Source organism: Pelophylax lessonae (assembly GCF_965119305.1).
Source record: "Pelophylax lessonae genome assembly, chromosome: 8".
Classification (NCBI taxonomy): Eukaryota; Metazoa; Chordata; class Amphibia; order Anura; family Ranidae; genus Pelophylax; species Pelophylax lessonae.
Window position 1 is genome coordinate 73,711,936 of NC_138775.1, and position 18,651 is coordinate 73,730,586.

General features: G+C 44.5%; 2 protein-coding genes across 4 annotated transcripts in view; both read left to right on the top strand.

Annotated features, from left to right (window-relative positions):
• The window catches only part of PTPDC1 (protein tyrosine phosphatase domain containing 1), a gene marked incomplete at its 5' end in the record, with an annotated part of 164,202 nt that overhangs the window by 51,417 nt on the left and 94,134 nt on the right, over positions 1-18,651 (top strand). For 2 of the 3 annotated variants that reach the window (XR_014225608.1, XR_014225609.1), the window contains one exon: positions 1,029-1,076. The exons of the other annotated variant lie outside the window; for it this stretch is intronic. Of the gene's footprint in view, positions 1-1,028; positions 1,077-18,651 lie in introns of those variants that run through there. 3 annotated transcript variants of the gene reach the window in all.
• BOD1 (biorientation of chromosomes in cell division 1) lies at positions 1,785-2,795 on the top strand. The gene has a single exon (XM_082265191.1). The coding sequence runs from the start codon at positions 1,797-1,799 to the stop codon at positions 2,307-2,309; it is 513 nt and encodes a 170-aa protein (XP_082121317.1). The 5' UTR covers positions 1,785-1,796; the 3' UTR covers positions 2,310-2,795.

An 18,651-nucleotide genomic window follows, 5' to 3' on the forward strand; every position in this document is an offset into this window, starting at 1 on the left:
TCACTTGCGTCACCCACTGCCCGAACTGCAGCCGGGCAAAGGGGTTTTCAGCAGATTATTTGTTGATTGCACATACTTCACTGTGTTGAGTTACAATTTGTTTAGCGCACCTATTTTTTCAACATTATATTCACACTAGGTACAGTTCAGGTAGCAGCTTTACTGGTATCAGCGCACCCTATACATTTTACATACAAAGTCGAACGACAAGTCAGAGTCCATTGATTTCACTGGCACCTGTTCCTGTCTATGCAACTTTTAAAATCAGCGACCTTAAAAAGCTGCACTCATTTGCACTCTAGTCTAGTGGCTGTTTCCACTAGTGCAACTCTTAAGTTGTGTGATTTAGAGTGCAACTTTGAGGGAGAGATCATGGTGAAGGATAGGAGGGATGGGGGTGGGGGTGGGCAGGTCTAGAGATGCCTGTCTAAGAAAGACCGACAACCTTTTCAGGAAGTGAAAGACAGCTTGGCAAATTCAGCTAAAGGGAGCATAGTCGAAGAAGAACAGGAAGAAGCTGTCTAGTTTAGATAAGATTTTCTAAGCTGCACAATTGGCTAGCCAGAAAATGAATAATATCAAAGATAAAGATATTTAACATACTATTAATAGGAAAAACTTTAATTTTTGACTGGAGTTTCCCTTTAATATTAAAAAAAAAAAAAAATAATTGCTATAGTCGTTGGATTTTGTTATAGGATTTTACATTTCAGAGCATAGGTCTGATTTTAAAGAGTTCATATATAGTATGTTCACATTAGTAAATCAGTGTCATGCAGGCATATTGTATTCTGATATGGATTAATGGATGTAGAATTTAGGGGCCATTTAGTCCAGCCTAAGTTTTTTAAGAAGCCAGGGAACATGTCTCTATTGATAACAATAGGCACTTCCCCTCATTTTTATGGACATATCTCCCTCTTTATACCCTGTGATGTGTTGTATAAAGAACAGGACTATAAACAGTATGGTTTTATTGCTGCAGTTTTATTTAAATGTTGTTTTAATTTACTCTATCTGTCTTTCAGGAATTCTGTAACGTGACAGAAATTTTCAGAACTCCACTTTTAACAGGTATGTTGTGCTGCTTCGTATCGAACTTTGTCAGTCTTAACCGATATTTAACCGATTGTTCCATAAAGGAGTTGTCCAGTGTAAAATCAAATTGGATCTCTCCTAAAAACATCTCTGTTGTTTCACCTGGGAAGCCCCCTTTTCTTCATCACACCCCTTTGGAAACCACCAGTAAGACCTTCGTCTTTTGGTTTTCATCTCAGTAGACTAAGTTGGACCTTTGATATACATGAGCTCTCATCTCAGAGGTCACGTTTCCCCTGCAAAGGGTATTCCAGTCCACATGGAAATCATGTCTTTTGATTCCAAAACAATGGGAGGGGGAAAGGGCTGGATTTCTCATGTTGCTTTGCTACTATAACACCATAAGTTGTTGATCCAGATGGTATCCAACTGCTTTAGGGGATTTGGAAGGCTGTTATAGCTTTTTGGACCATTCTTTATTAGGGGTGTTTGCTTTCCCTCTGAAGCAACTTTGGGTTTAGGGTTTTGTGGGTGCAGGCTTTTTTCAAACTAACTATGTAGCTGTAAGTCTAATCTATGGAGGAGTGGAGTCTGTAACAGTAGAGCAGCTGTGGTTTATTTTAAATCTTTTAAAGCAGTCCATTTTTTCTTTTTAAACCAAAAAAGTTTAAAAAATGTCATTCAAAAATGTATTTTGCAGCATTATCCATATAAAGATTTTCTTTACTCTTAGGTGTCAGAAGGTTTTTTTGGAATCCATGGCTGAAAGCGGAAGTGGAACCAGTGGCTCTTCCAATATGGGAGGAGTAACAAATGTAGCCTCTTTGCCTCCGGGAGATCCCCAACTTATTGCCTTGATTGTCGAGCAACTGAAGAGCCAAGGTCTTTTTGATGTGTTCCGAAGAGATTGCTTGGCAGATGTGGACACCAAGCCAGCCTACCAAAATTTACGGCAAAAAGTGGATAATTTTGTTTCTACTCACCTAGACAAGCAGGAGTGGAATGCAGGAATGAACAAGAACCAACTGCGTAACGGGCTGAGGCAGAGTGTCGTCCAGACTGGGATGATGGAAGCTGGAGTAGATAGAATTATTTCACAGGTGGTAGACCCTAAGCTCAATTACATATTTCGGCCACAGATCGAGAAGGCTGTTCATGAATACTTAGAGTCTCAGAAGAAAGAAGAAGTTATGCCAGCTCCTCCGCTTCCTCCGCCGCCTCCAGAACCAGAAGAGAAGGACCCACCTGTGCCATCTCAAAGTGCCTCTTAGAAGACAATCTGTTTTTTGAACGAATCATGACTGCATCTGTGATGCTTATAAGCTATAGAGTTGTTAAGCAATGTGCTGGATAGCTTACATTAAATTAGAGTGAACTGGAAAAAAGATGAATCAGGATCAGAAAGTGAAGGTGATTATCTTTTGGAAGCCTCACTGAAGCCCCTGTGAAGTCTTTGTTCCAGGGTCTGAATTAATCAGATGTCAGACAGGGCTGTAGATTGGTTAATATTGATACTGTACAAACTAATTTTTAGATTTTTGCATGTGACAATACTTTGGAGATAACGTAACAGGGTGTGGGGGGATTCTCAAATGAATTATGGTTTGCCTCTGAACATAAGACTACCTACTCTCTTAGTTGAATGTACAAGTGTTGTTATGTTAGACTGCCAAATTGTGCTCAGCCTGTTATTTTTTTTTGTCTTGCTTTGAAAAATGCATTTTAGTTGTATGCATACACAATAAATTTTCTGATAACTGCAAATAAAAATCATGTTTTTTATAAATTGTTCTTGTCATTTTTGACTTTGTTTATTATGTACTATACATTTACCATTGATTGAGTAAAGGGCAAGTCAACCCATAAATGGTATATCAATTTAGGGGAGCTGTAGACAGGTTCTGCTGTCTCTCAACTTATGATTTGCTTCAAAGAGCATTATCAGGCAAGAAGTGATACCCAATAATAACTTTTTACTACAGCGCTATCGCTTTAAGAGCACGAGTGTAAGGGCTCTTTCACACGGGCGTTCCGTATGTCCGTTTTTCATCCCATCCGTTTGCGGATGAAAAACGGACATAATGGATCTCTATGTAAATACGGATGTCATCGGATGATCATCCTCTGACATCCGTTTTTTTTCAGTTCAGTTTTTTTGAACGGAGGAGAACCCTATTTTTTCTTCCTTTCAAAAAACGGAACTGAAGCAAAAACGGATGTCAGTGGTGTCATCCGCAGACATCCGTATTTACATAGACATGCATTATGTCAGTTTTTCATCCGCAAACGGATGGGATAAAAAAACGGACATACGGACCGGATGACACAAGTGTCATCCGTGTCCGTTACAAAAAAAAAAAAAAGGACCTGATCGGGCAAAAAAAAAGGAACGCCCGTGTGAAAGAGCCCTAAAGCTGGCCATACACTAGCCGAAAAAGCGTTCAAACTAATTTTCGAAAAATTGGCCGTGAGAGCAAACGATCGTGCCATCATGTAATGGCGGCATTTCGAACTATAAATCGTTCAATGGACGCTTTTCACTCGGTTTGTCACCTATGCTTAGTGCAAACAGTTCGGCTGAGAAACACATTAACCTTTCAATTTATCGTTAGTTCGGCAGAATTTTTCAAACTGTTCCTTCGATTTTTCGGCTCTGAAAAGTTAAAAACGATTTTCTATTTGTGTCCACTGGACGAAAAACAAACCATCAAACCAAATGACAGATTTTTGAATGATTTTTCGGCTAGTGTATGGTCAGCATTAGTCTAAGACTGCTAGCTGTTAATTAAAAAACCTAGCAAAAAACTATATTTAGTTTAAACTATAAATCACTGTTCACAGCTCTGTCCTCATCATGTTACCAATAGCACAGTATTTCTACCATGCATAAATCCTTATTTATACATTTATGTGCAAATACAGTTCACAAAAAAGTCCCAATAAATTCCAAAAAAATATTTCTTGCAAAGTGTCTTGTGCTTAAAGTGCTCCAACATATGACATAAAGTGCTCCAATCATAAAAGGTGCTTCAGTGCTGCTAATCCTGCTTCACAGTGCTGCATGCATTGCTCTGTGCCCAGTGTCACTCACCAGATGCTTTTGACTTTGTGCCTCACAGCATCAAAGTCTCCAAGGCTTGTGGATATTCCCCTTACCGGGTCTTTACAGGATGGTACGTAGCGCCTCTCCGTCACCACCAGTCCGTTGGCATTGGATGTCATATGTTGGAGCACTGTAAGCACCAAGACACTTTGCAAGAAATATTTTTTGGAGTTTATTGGGTCTTTTTTTTTTTTTTTTTTTGTGGACTGTATTTGCACATAAATGTATATATAATAAGGATGTATGCATGGTAGAAATACTGTGCTATTGGTAGCATGACCAGGTCAGCACTGTGAACAGTGATTTAAAGAATTGACACCGCCAGTGAACTTCCGGTGTTGTCTAGCAAGCACTGCAATTATGCTAAGTAACCACTTGCCGACCGCACACAGTACCTTTTTATTGCTACAGTAACAAACAACTGGCCATTGCCCCCACCTATATCTGGCCTTAAGAGCAAGGAGCACATGGAAGGAAAACACATGAAAAACAAAACCAGAGAAAGTTCCCGGCTCAACTCACCAACCAGTCTGCTACCAACAAAATTACCCTGTTTAACAGTTTGCCTTTAAAAACAGGGGTTTAGCTAGCACACATTTGCAAATACATGCGTAAGCTGCGGAGCCGCTCCAAGGCACCCCAATATTTCTGTAATCCTAACTCTTGTAAATTTATCAGAGCCTCCATAGTAGAAGAACATGCATTCTATTGGATAGATAGAGGGCAGGTGAGCCTGGAAGGAGCCCACCTCTCCTTAAAGAGGATACTAGCTCATTATGCCTTTTTTGTCTTTCAGTTTTTTTTTTTTTTTCCCCTGAGGTTTACAACCTCTTTAAAGGCACAGGGGCACACTGGACACCCAGCACATAGCACAATGGCAGCAAAGGTGTCTAGTGTGTCCCCTCAGCAATATTACATCAGTAACAAACAACTGGCCACTGCCCCCACCTATGACTGGACTTCACAGCAAAGAGCATATGGAAATGCAACGCATGCAAAAAAAGAAAAAAAAAAACAGAAAATTCCTAGCTTAACTCACCAGCCAGTCTGCTACCAACCAAAATATCCTGTCTTAACAGTTTGCGTTTAAAAACAGGGGTTTAGTTAGAACACATTTGCAAATACATGTGTAAGCTGCAGAGCCGCTCCAAGGCACCCCAATATTTACACCAGGGAGAATGACAGGCGGCTTTGTTTACATCAGCCGCCTGCCTTTATCCCTCTCCAGTGGGAGATCGCGAGTAACCGGCGGACATCGGAGCCGCCGGTCACATGTGCGGGAATGGCCATGAACGAGCGGGGGCGGGAGCGTGCCTCCGGCGGCGTGCGCTCGCCCCCTGCAGGCTCCTGGGCGAGCGACGTAGTACTACGTCGCTTTGCCCAGGAGGGGCTGACTGCCGCAGTAAATATACTGTGGGCGGTCAGCAAGTGGTTAATGAATAAAAAAAGACATTAAAGCAAAAACCTTTAAAAAGAGCAAGCAGTGTGTTCCAGAAACTACACAAAATGCAATAGATGATCAGATTTATAGCACAATGTCATCTATTGTATTTTGTGTAGTTTCTGGAACACACTGCTTGTTCTTTTTAATGTTTTTTGCCAAATCCGGCTTTAAACTTCTCCACAACAGTATCTCGGACCTGCCTGGTGTGTTCCTTGTTCTTCATGATGCTCTCTGCGCTTTAAACGGACCTATGAGACTATCACAGTGCAGGTTCATTTATACGGAGACTTGATTACACACAGGTGGATTCTATTTATCATCATTAGTCATTTAGGTCAACATTGCATCAGAGATCCTCACTGAACTTCTGGAGAGAGTTTGCTGCACTGAAAGTAAAGGGGCTGAATAATTTTGCACGCCCAATTTTTCAGTTTTTTTATTTAACAAAGTTTGAAATATCCAATAAATTTCGTTCCACTTCATGATTGTGTCCCAATTGTTGATTCTTCACAAAAAAGGTCGCAAAGGTCAAGGGGGCCGAATACTTTCGCAAGGCACTATATATATATATATATATATATATATATATATATATATATCGTTTATACTCTAGTGTTGATTTACTAAATCTGGAGAGTGAAAACTCTAGTGCAGCTCTGCATGGTAGCCAATCAGATTCTAATTTCAGCTTGTTCAATTAAAGGATAAGTTTACTTTTTAGAAAAAAATTATAAATGCACATTATTTTGCAATTATTTGCATTATTTCGCTGGTGCCATGCAGGTCTCCTGCAGATTTGTCAGTGTATTTGTGTGCCCGTACATTCCATATGGGCAAGCAGATGCAATCTGACAGAAAGAGAGAGTGAAGTACTACAATGTTCCACAGCATTGTGGTAGTTCATTGAAAAGTACAAGCCGATAGCCATAAAGGCTGCCAGACCTTGTAGTTTTCCATTCACAAGATACCTGATCGGCCACGTTTTTAAAAAAAATTGTGACAGCTAGTGGGGGAGGGGCGAGACTAGCTGTCAGAGCTGGGAAGCTTTGACGAAAAACCTGGAAGCTGATTGGTTTCTTTGCACAGCTGTGCCAGATTTTGCACTCTCCAGTTTTAATAAATCAACCCCTAAGGCCCCTTTCACACATACGGTCCGTTTTGTCGTTGACGGATAAAAAACGGACATCGGCGCATCTCTATGTAAAAACGGATGACAATGGATGATCATCTGTTAACATCCGTTTTCATCCGATTCCGTCAATGTCCATTTTTTGGAACGGATGAATGCCCTATTTTTCATCCGTCAAAAAAAAAAACGGATCGAACGAAAAACGGATGTAAACGGACAAACGGTCCGTTTTTCATCCGTTTTTTTTTTTTTTACATCCACTACCAATGCAAAAACGTATTGAAAAACTGATACATTTTGACGTAACTGAACTGATGAACTGAAGCTAAGGGTCCTTTCACACTTGCTCTCCGATCAGGTATGCCTGTCATGACATCACTTCCGGCTACTGGCGGCGCTGAATTAAAAAAACTTACAGCATTCAAGACAGCCAAACTTGGCGTTTTGAATGCTTTTAAGTGCAGAGGAGAGCTTTGGGTTCTTTTAGACCCCCAGATCCCTCCACCTCAGTACCTGTCGACATAAAAAAAAATTATAATTTTTAATGTCCGAAAATATCGGCCAATATTGGCATATCCGATTACCAAATATCGGTATCGGCATTAAAAAAACGATATCGCTCGATCAATAGTATGTATGCAGTGTGACCTCAACTAGTGCTAGAGAGAGCGCAATGTCCAGCCCAGAAGGAGGGGGATCAAGAGGACATACACATACTCATAATAGAAAGAGATGCAGCATTTGAAGTGCTGGTATGTGCTGTCCAGAAAATATGGATTTGCATGAAGGGATGTTTAAATTTTTTTGCTAAAGGTGAACTTACACTTGAAGTTCCTGCTCATCCCTTCAAGCAGTATTAAATCCAAAAGCAGACATTTATTATATGGCAGCTTACCAATTCTTAGATGTTTAGTTCATTACATTTGTTTTCTTTTTTCGGCTTCTTTATTTTCACCTGGTGATCCAGTCAGCAAGTCTGTTGTTTTTCAAAAGAACAAGCTCTTAAGCAGAACGTATCAGCTTGCATTGATGAGACAAACCACCTTACATTGGCAGGGGTGTATACAATGGTTTGCCTTTGTATTTATCCATGCAAAACCTTTATCAGAATAGGAAAAAATTGTTTACTGTAAATGATTACAAAGTGTGAGCTGGAGTTTGGATTTAAAGTGTAAGTCCACCATAAAATTAAAATCCCCGCATCCACAGACATCCACAATCTAACACTAACTTATCCAGCCCTTTTACGAAGAAATCAGTATACATACCTTTTTTTTAAGCTGATCCAATCCGGTCTCCAGTGGCAGAAGCCACCATGGCTGTGAAGTGAATGGGGAGTGACCTCACCCATAGAGTTACTATGGGACTTCCATTGTCGGCTGTCTCCTCTACACCCACCTCCACAGAGAAGCCTCGGCTGACAGCTCAGCGTGGGATTGGGTCAGATCAGCTTCAGAAAAGGTATGTATACTGATTTCTTCTTTACAGGGCTAGATAGGTAAGTGTTAGATCGTGGATGTCTGTAGATGCAGGGGTTTTAGTGTTAGGGTGGACTTCTACTTTAATTTGTTTGTGTATCTAAATCTGCTAATACATTTACTACCCTCCCCCCAAAACGGACAATGCTGCTGTCTGTTGTGCCTCCTGTGCTCATTCTTTCAGAGTTTTGTCTCACTAATACAGGAGGTGTGTTACTGGCCAGGTCACCAGGTGAAAACAGAGAGAAAAAAGCCAAAGAAAAGAAAACTAATGCAGCCAATACATCTAATGATTGGTAAGCTACAATATCAAAGGAAAAGATCCATAAGACGCACCTCATAAAGCAGACCTATGTGCATGAAGTCAGATGAATGGCAACCTCATCCCGAACTCCACCAAGGCCACGCCCCAAATGCATTTCGCTCTGCCCCTTGAACCTTTTCCTTTGACATTGCTGCAGTTTGGAGCTAGGGCAAGCTCCCTGTCCCTGCCTGACTCACAGCAGTCTAATTGGGCTTTACCGCTCCTGAGCAACATCTACATTTAGTCTTTTTGAGTCACAGTGAGCTACAATATATTACTTTTTTGTTTTGGGTTTAAAGCGGAGTTCCGGCCTCGGGGGTCAATTTGAGCTAAAAATATCCTTGGGACAGTCAGGGCTAGTACATTCCACAATGGATAGCCTCTGATTTGTCCCGGGTCGCACTTACCTGTAAGAAGAAATACTTACCTTGAAAATTTCTTCTCCAGCTTTGCCGTCTCAGGTGTGGGCAGCTGAAGCCGCAGCATCCCTCTTCTTGTCCTCTTCCGTGACGTCGGAGTCTCACAATGCACTGCACCGCCCCGCTCGTCACTTCCGGTGCAGGAGCGGCATCCCTGCACAGCTTCTGAGCATGCCCAGAAGCTGCTTAGCTGTGAATGCCGTGCCTGCACCGGAAGTGACGAGCAGGGCCGGTGCAGGCGCATTGATTCCTGGGAGCGATGATGTTCAGCTCCCAGGAATCTTCGCAAACCGGAAATGACGGCGCAGGCCGCGACCGCAGAGGGAGGAAGTGGAAGGAAGGTGAGTATATTTTCTTCAATAATAAGGTAAGTCACCAAAAAAAAAATCGTCGGTATTCATTTCGCTTTCAGGTTGCCTTCAGCAAGCGGATGGCCCAAAACGTTTTCGATTTTGGTGCCATGAACTCCGCTTTAACCACTTACCGCAAAGTGACGTAGGGGTACGTCGGCTAAATTTGCGGGGGTATACCGGGATGATGTCTCTAGCTAGAGGCACCATCCCGGTACCGTGGTTTACAGCCGATGGTCGGCTTTCCGTCAGTAACGACCGATGCGGCTCAGGTGCCGCTCGATCGTTACCCTTGTGAGCGGGAGGGGACCCCCCCCCCCTCCCGCTGCCTTCCGTGACCTTGCTCGGGGCTCCCGTCCCACCGGGAGCCCCGAGCACCCAGCCGGCACCTCCGCCGGCTGGATGGAGTCCCGATCAAAGCCGGAAAAGGCTTCGATCGGGTCTCCGATGACGTAACCCGGAGGCGGCGTCCATGACGTCACTTCCGGGTTACTGTGCTGCAAAAGGCGGCAAATTTAAAAAACGGCTGTATGCAAGAACGCAGTGTCCGAAATAGGGCTGGGGCTTAAGTGGTTAATACTACTTTAGGCTGTAGTAAAATACAATATAATTTATAAAGTTATGATGATATGAGCATGAAATAGAACACAGTAATATGTGTACATAGCAACTGGTCAACAAAAGCAAGTGCCTGTTCTACTGGCCTCCTAACCTTGTTTGCCTGGTATCATTGGCAGCTATTCCACCCTCTCTATTGACACCCCAAAGTTTAACTTGGAAGGAAGATTTCCATTTGATTTGTCTGTTGTGAACTGTACAAGGTAATTTAAAAATCAAGCTCTGTTCTGCAGATTTTTTCTTTTGTGGGATATGAAGGTCGTTGAATGTTAGCAGCATTTGTGGGAAGTAAAGAAAAGCAAAACTGCTTTGTGAAGAATTTTCACAGCTTCAAGGTTTAACAATGTACAATTGTACATGACATATAGAGCACATGGTGCTCAAAAAATGTTTGGGACTTTATATGAGATGTGGCCACTGGGCACATGATGTTATATATGATATTCCATATACCTAGGCTGGTAAGCACAAAACAAGTATAGAATCAATTAACATCATGTGTTTTAATTTTGTATAAATGGCAGTTAACAATAATATATGAATACAGTACAATAAGGGTAAAAGGGGTATGTATATAAGGTTTGGTAAAAACTGTAACAACATAAATCAACATTCAAGAAGGTACTACAAAGCATTCATGTATGCCAGATGAAACTTGTAGGTAAATTGTTTGCTTCATAAGCTCGACGCGTTTCGTGAATAACATTTTTCACTTCCTCAGGAGCAGGCATGGTCATAGCATCTAAAAATATACACATACATATGTGATATTACATCAAATGGAGGAATGTTTTGTAATATTAGCGTAAGAGACTGAAGCTTACACATGAATATGGAATGTCAGTCAGGTGATGGAATCGCCCGGAATTGAGTCCATAATTGGAACTGAGAGAGTGGCCTCCACAAACACAGCCAAAGCGCAAGTTTCATCTGGCATGCACGAATGCATTGTAGTACCTTCTTGAATGTTGATTTATGTTGTTACAGTTTTTACCAAACCTTATATACATACCCCTTTTACCCTTTTTGTACTGTATTCATATATTATTGTTAACTGCCATTTATACAATATTAAAACACATGATGTTAATTGATTCTATACTTGTTTTGTGCTTACCAGCCTAGGTATATGGAATATCATATATAACATCATGTGCCCAGTGGCCACATCTCATATAAAGTCCCAAACATTTTTTGAGCACCATGTGCTCTATATGTCATGTATACATAGGGATGGAGACCCAAGGCAGGAGTCTCACTCAAAGTCCCACTTATCCTCCAATACTTTCCTATTGTCCCTTCTCTTTTCCCCTTCCCTCCCCCCTCCCTTTCCTTCCCCCCCCCCATGTTTTCCTCCCCCTTCCCTTTATTAATAATGTACAATTGTAAAGGATGTCTTCAAGATCAAAGCCTTATTTCTTTCCACAATTGAATTTTAAAATTGTACTCAGAGAAGGCACATTTAGGCTTTTTTCAGAGTGGTGGTCCAGCAGAAAAGTCATCCGCAGTGGATCGCTTCTCAGAGGGCGGCATAGGACTGCAAGCCAAATGTGCCACCTGCCAAACTCCAACTCAGTTGCCTGTTTTAACTGCCCCCCAGCCGCCTTTCTGAAAGAGCCCTCACAAACTGTAGAGAAAATGTGTAGTTTTACAAGCCAGAATACAAATGTTCCATACATGTTGTGTCATGCCTATAATGTGCTCATTGTTCTACTTAGGCTCCATGTACACGGGACGCTGGAAATGGACGTTTAGGAGCAGTTGGGCGTTTTTTTCAGAAGTCCCTGAACGCAGCTCCATGTTATCTTATCTGTCCATGTACACATGGTAGTTTACAGTCATTTGCAGGCAGTTGCGTTCAGGGACTTTTTTTAGAACGCAATTATATTGCGTTCGAACGTGTGTTTCCCGACGTTTCAAACGCAGAAACGCGGCCGAACGTGACTAAACGTGACTGAACGTGATGAACCTACGTTCAGCCACGTTATACGTTTTTTTTCTTCCATTCAAAATCAATGGTTCCCTATGGGAGCCTATTGATTTGAATGGAAGTCGCACCGCAAGTCGGATCCGACTTGCGGCGCGACCTGCACTGTGAGAATCTTGAGGGGGAACTCCACGCCAAAAATGGGAAAAAAACTGCGTGGGGTTCCCCCCCAGGTTCCAAACCAGGCCCTTCGGGTCCGGCATGGAATTTGAGGGTAGCCCCACGCCGAAAAAACGGCGTGGGGTCCCCCCTAAAATCCATACCAGACCCTTATCCGAGCATGCAGCCCGGCAGGCCAGGAAAGGGGAGGGGACGAGCGAGCGGCCCCACCCCCCCTGGACCACACCAGGCCACATGCCCTCAACATGGGGGGGTGTTGGTGCTTTGGGGCAGGGGGAGCTCTGCACCCCCCACCTCAAAGCACCCTGCCCCCATGTTGATGAGGACAAGGGCCTCATCCCCACAACCCTGGCCGGTGGTTGTGGGGGTCTGCGGGCAGGGGGCTGATCGGAATCTGGAAGCCCCCTTTAACAAGGGGGCCCCCCAGATCCCGGACCCCCTCCCTGTGTGAATGGGTATTGGGGTACACTGTACCCCTACCCATTCACCCCATAAAAGATAGTGTATGTAAATAATGACAGGAGACGTTTTGGAAAGTTTATTAAAAATCTTCATCCGGCTCTTCGGGGTCTTCTCCTCTCCGGGGGTCTTCTGCTCTTTTGCTGTCCGCCCTTCTGCTGTCCTCTCTTCTTGTCTTCTCCTCTCCGGGGGTCTTCTGCTGTCTTCTCTCCGTGGGGTCTTCTGCTCTTTTGCTGTCCGCCCTTCTGCTGTCCTCTCCTCTCCGGGGGTCTTCTGCTGTCTTCTCTCCGTGGGGTCTTCTGCTCTTTTGCTGTCCGCCCTTCTGATGTCCTCTCTTCTTGTCTTCTCCTCTCCGGTCTTCTGCTCTTGTGCTGTCGGCTGTCGGCTCTCCTTCTTCCTCCGGTCCTCCTCCGACGACGTCTCCAGCGATTATGCCGGCCTCTGGTCTCTGCAGCTTATTATATAGCCATTAGGGGCGTGTCCGCCAGATGACGTCATCGGGAGACCACGCCCCTTGTGTCACATGTGACGTCACATGTGACACAAGGGGCGTGGTCTCCCGATGACGTCATCTGGCGGACACGCCCCTAATGGCTATATAATAAGCTGCAGAGACCAGAGGCCGGCATAATCGCTGGAGACGTCGTCGGAGGAGGACCGGAGGAAGAAGGAGAGCCGACAGCCGACAGCACAAGAGCAGAAGACCGGAGAGGAGAAGACAAGAAGAGAGGACATCAGAAGGGCGGACAGCAAAAGAGCAGAAGACCCCACGGAGAGAAGACAGCAGAAGACCCCCGGAGAGGAGAGGACAGCAGAAGGGCGGACAGCAAAAGAGCAGAAGACCCCACGGAGAGAAGACAGCAGAAGACCCCCGGAGAGGAGAAGACAAGAAGAGAGGACAGCAGAAGGGCGGACAGCAAAAGAGCAGAAGACCCCCGGAGAGGAGAAGACCCCGAAGAGCCGGATGAAGATTTTTAATAAACTTTCCAAAACGTCTCCTGTCATTATTTACATACACTATCTTTTATGGGGTGAATGGGTAGGGGTACAGTGTACCCCAATACCCATTCACACAGGGAGGGGGTCCGGGATCTGGGGGGCCCCCTTGTTAAAGGGGGCTTCCAGATTCCGATCAGCCCCCTGCCCGCAGACCCCCACAACCACCGGCCAGGGTTATGGGGATGAGGCCCTTGTCCTCATCAACATGGGGGCAGGGTGCTTTGAGGTGGGGGGTGCAGAGCTCCCCCTGCCCCAAAGCACCAACACCCCCCCATGTTGAGGGCATGTGGCCTGGTGTGGTCCAGGGGGGGTGGGGCCGCTCGCTCGTCCCCTCCCCTTTCCTGGCCTTCCGGGCTGCATGCTCGGATAAGGGTCTGGTATGGATTTTGGGGGGGACCCCACGCCGTTTTTTCGGCGTGGGGCTACCCTCAAATTCCATGCCGGACCCGAAGGGCCTGGTTTGGAACCTGGGGGGGAACCCCACGCAATTTTTTTCCCATTTTTGGGTGGAGTTCCCCCTCAAGATTCTCACAGTGCAGGTCGCGCCGCAAGTCGGATCATCCTGATCTGACTTGCGGTGCGCCTTCCATTCAAATCAATAGGCTCCCATAGGGAACCATTGATTTTGAATGGAGGCAGAAAAACGCTGCTAAAAGCAACGTGGCCAAACGTGCAATAACGCAAATGGAAAAAGCTACTGAAAGCACGTTTAACAGCTGCTTTTTCCCGGCGTCAGAAATAGCTTTGCAGGACGTTTTTTCTAACGTCCCGTGTACATGGAGCCTTAGCATGCATGTCAAGTAATGTGTAAGTGCAACACTTCTAGCTATTACTACTTCTCACAGAGATCACAGGTCCCCCCTGACAATGCCTTTTTCTGCTTTGGCATCACAAGGACAGTACCGACTTTGTTTCGGCAACTACCAAGGTCAGCTTCTTCTTCCTGGACTGAGATTCATGGCGGGTGTCACTGGGAAGGGCGGTGGTAGCCCAGCACGGACATCTGTCTGCAGAGCTTCTCTCCTGTACACAGACCAGGAAGTGACGTGAATGATGTCACTTCCTGGTCGTGAGCTGTCAACCAGTGCCCAGGGATGCGGTTGTTCCATCAGCTGCAGTATAGTTCAGAGGGGACATCCAGGGTCTAATAGACCCTGAATGTCTCTTAAAGAGAACCTGTTACCTAAATGTTATCGCATAGGGGACCAAAAGCAGCTTTTGTGATAGCAATAAAGTTATGTAAAAAAAAATGATTAAAATAAAAAAAAGTTTTAGAGCCCCACACACACATACAAAAATGCATGCATTGGGCGCCTACATGGAAAATGGTGATTACCCTACATGTCACTGTGCACGTCGGAGTGAGAGCAATAACTTTAGCACCAGAACTCTTGCGTAACTTTAAACTGATGACCTATAGGGGCTTTCAAAGCATTTCCTATAAAAAACATAGGGTACTGAATTTTTCCACCATTTTACAGGTGCGCGCAATTTTAAAGTCGGACATGTTAGGTATCTATTTACTCGGCACATCCTCACCTTTTATATTTTACCAAAAATTGTGTAATAAATTGCATTATTGTGCCTGAAAATACATTTTAGTGTATGTTTTGCAAAGTTTGCATTTCATAAACCGTTGTTGTGTAACATAAAAAAAATTAACTACTGACATTTTATTCTTTAGGGTGTCTTCTTTATTTTGGGAGTTTCAAGGAATCCTAAAGTGATTGTAAACCCTTACATATACCCAGTGAATTGAACAGCCTTAGATGATACCAGAGAGATGAAACAAATGCTCCTACATAAGTTTTACTTGTATATCTGCTGTCTTCCCCTTTATAAAATCTTTATTTTGCTTTATTTAAAAAAATAAAATAAAATCTTTCTTTATCTGCCAGCAGTACATAGGGGTGGGAGGAGAGACTTCATTTACACTGTGTGAGAGCAGATTGGAGGAAAGGGACACCCCCCCCCCCCCCCTCCACATAGGCAGAGGAATGAAGGAACATGCACAGCTGTATTCTAAATAGACAAGGCCTATACTTATATCAGTCTAAGCACCCTCCCCGAAAAACACATTTTTAGCTCATGTTATCTCTCATGTGCTGGAGAACTTGTCAGAAGTGACTCAGAAGATGACAGAGGAAGGGAGCACCAGAGAGAAAGGACACTTAGAGCTTTGGAGAGAGTAAACACTACAGATAGATGTGCTTATTCAAATTTTATTAGTGGGGTTTACAACCACTTTAGGCCTATAATCATTTTTAAAACATGTACACACAAAAATTTAAAAAAAGTGCTCGGATACTCAAGTTGGTAAAATATCTGTCATTCATTCTCTAACACCGCGCCCTCTCTTCTACCGGGTGCAGCATGGAAGTTTTTGTTTGCCTCACCTGCCAGCTGCCCGTAGCCAGTGAGGGGAAGCAGGGAATGCATACTATCCCCCCATTACACACTGCCATTGTGAAGAGGAGGGGGGTGGTGGGAGGATGATTTTGTGACACAATGCACCCTCGCCTGAGCAGAAAAAAATCTTTGCACCGGCCCTGCCTGTAATCACAAATGCCTGACACAGATCAGTCACTACTGCAGTCTTTCTCCTTGAGACGCACTAAAAAGTGACAGCGTATAGTCTGAGAGATCAGTTGGGGAGGGGGCTCTGAGGAAATGATGCAGCATTTATGAAATATCTTGCTATTTATCTATATTGTGGCATATCAGGAATGTATTCATGCAGAAAGGTACTTAAAGATGAACATGAGTGCAGTCATTACTGATGGGTGAGTCATTAATGAAAAGCAAACACACAGGACAGGAATTCCAAATTAAAGCGGAGCGCCACCCAAAAGAGGAAGCTCCACTTGCACCATCCACTACCACATTTGCCAATTTTTGAGGGGGGAGCATGTACTGGGTTTTGACTTCTCGCTCAGATCGCTGCAGCTATCTGAGACGGAAGTTCGGCTCCCCCTTGTCCCCCCACAGACTTCTGGGACACATCACAGGTCCCAGAAGACTACGGGACCATTAACAAGGCGCAGCATAACTTGCGCAAGCGCAGTAGGAAATTGGCTGTGAAGCAGCAAAGCTTCACTTCCTGCTTCTCTTACTAGAGATCCCAGCGCCTGTACCGGAAGTCGATTAAGCCACAGTATTTGTAGCTGCTGACTTTTATTTTTTTTTCCTGAAGGACCCTCGAGCTCCTCTTTAACAACTTGCCACCCATTCCAATTCTTACACTCTACTTTTTGCTAGAAAATTACTCAGAACCCCTAAATATTATGTATGTTTTTTTAGCAGAGACCCTAGACAATAAGATGATGGTCATTGCAACTTTTTATGTCACACAGTACTTGCGCAGCAATTTTTCAAATGCGTGTTTGCTGACCCGCCATCCTGGTGCATCAAACAGAGTGCAATGCAGAAGGACTACTTGCAAAGTTGGCGCTGTAGTAGGGAGCAAGAGCCGCATAAGTCGATGGCTCCTGTCCAGTGGTGGCTGGTGCATTGGGGCGCAGTATCCATGCGTCCAACCCCCTAATCTACATGCAGGGCGTCGGACGCAGGGAGTTCAATGGGGCTTTTTTTTTTTTTTAAGCATGTGATTAGAGCCAGAGGCTCTAATAGGCTAAAAAAAGGTGGGCTCAGGGCACAGAGCTTTTTGTGTGACAATAGCGAATGAATATTCGCTATTGTCACATGGATCCACCTCCTGGCCAATCAGGAAGCGGGTCCTGAGACCCATTTCCCAATTGGCCAAAAGCCATGCCATTGGCCATGGAGGAGGAGGGAGGGCACGCAGAAGACTGAGGGGGAAGAAGCCAAAGCTGCCGCCATCATCGTTTGCTGCTGCTGCCTGCCCTCCCTCCACATGTCCAGGCAGGGTGAGTGAGACGGGGGGGGGGGGGGGGGGGGTGGGTATGGTGTGGGGCCTGGTGTTGTTCGGGGAGGGGGTATGGAGCTGTCCGTCTAAAGCCCCCCCCCCCAGCCCATGCAGCACCAGTCGCCACTGCTCTTATCCCTCCCATGTTGAGTGATACCAACTGCACTCCACCTCTTATCCAAGCTAGAAGTCTCCAGAGTGGTGCCAGCAGCAGGAAAGAAGAGATCTTCAGGTCAGCAATGATGTAATACACTGGGTATAATAGTATAGCACTGCTTTCACACTGATGTGCTGCAGTTTACCCACAGTGTGGTGTGCTTGTAGCTTTCCTGCGGGTCTTCTGCGCTTAGCCATAGACTTCTATTATATCCTGAGGGTTTGATGCACTTTCTGAGTGCAGGAGTTTTGTTGAGCTTTCAAAAAGTGCACCACACCTGCAGGATATAAAAAAAATCTATGCCAAAGCCAGGAAAGTCGCAGATGCACTGCGCTGCACCCGCAATGCAGGTAATCCACAGCACATCAGTGTGAAAGCAGCCTTATAGGTGGCTCAGAACAGTTAGGGTTCATTTACATTTGCAGTTTAGCGGAGGTAAAACCCCATAGTTAAGATGTGTTTTTACCACCCCCGCCCAAACTACACCCCTTTAGCTGCAATGGCCAGGGGTGTATGCATGTTGCAGTCGCAGCAGAAGTTAAATGCCCTGTCGTGGATGGTAGGTGTAGCACCTGCCAATCATGAGCTATTTAAGTGAATGAAACCTTGTGCAGTACAGCAAACAAGGGGTTAAAGCAGGCAGAATTATGTGTTGCTTTCTCACCACCTGCTTTAACACCTTGGGCCCCGCAGAAGCCTGCAATTGTGGGGCGCTTGCAGAGTGGCCCCATTTACTTGAATGGGTCACGAATGGCAGGCGGTAGCACCCACCAAAAGCAACAGCGGGTTTCATAACAGCTTTGGCATGTGTACACCTTTGGCTGCTGCCGCACCAGCTAAAGGGTGTAGGGGTTGTGTATGGGTCTTGAACCCTTCCCCCCCCCCTAATTATGTACTTACTTTGTGCTTTACTGTTTCTTAACTTAGAGTGATTCTTTAACATTTGCTTTGTGTTGACAGTCTCATGTGTGGCAACAATCTTATAGAAAAGATGATACTGTGAATGTGAGAACTATACAGATAATTGTAGACAGCCTGGCAATACGCCCAGAATATGTTTACAGACTAGAGATAGTGTTTTGAGAATTAATTAGCTCTAAGATTGTTCAATAATCTTCAGATATATATACTTTTAGGAGATGTGTATTACTAGTAGGTGT

Coding starts and splice junctions, on each gene's coding strand:
- BOD1 (XM_082265191.1), top strand. CDS start 1,797: ATGGCTGAAAGCGGAAGTGGAACCAGTGGCTCTTCCAATATGGGAGGA.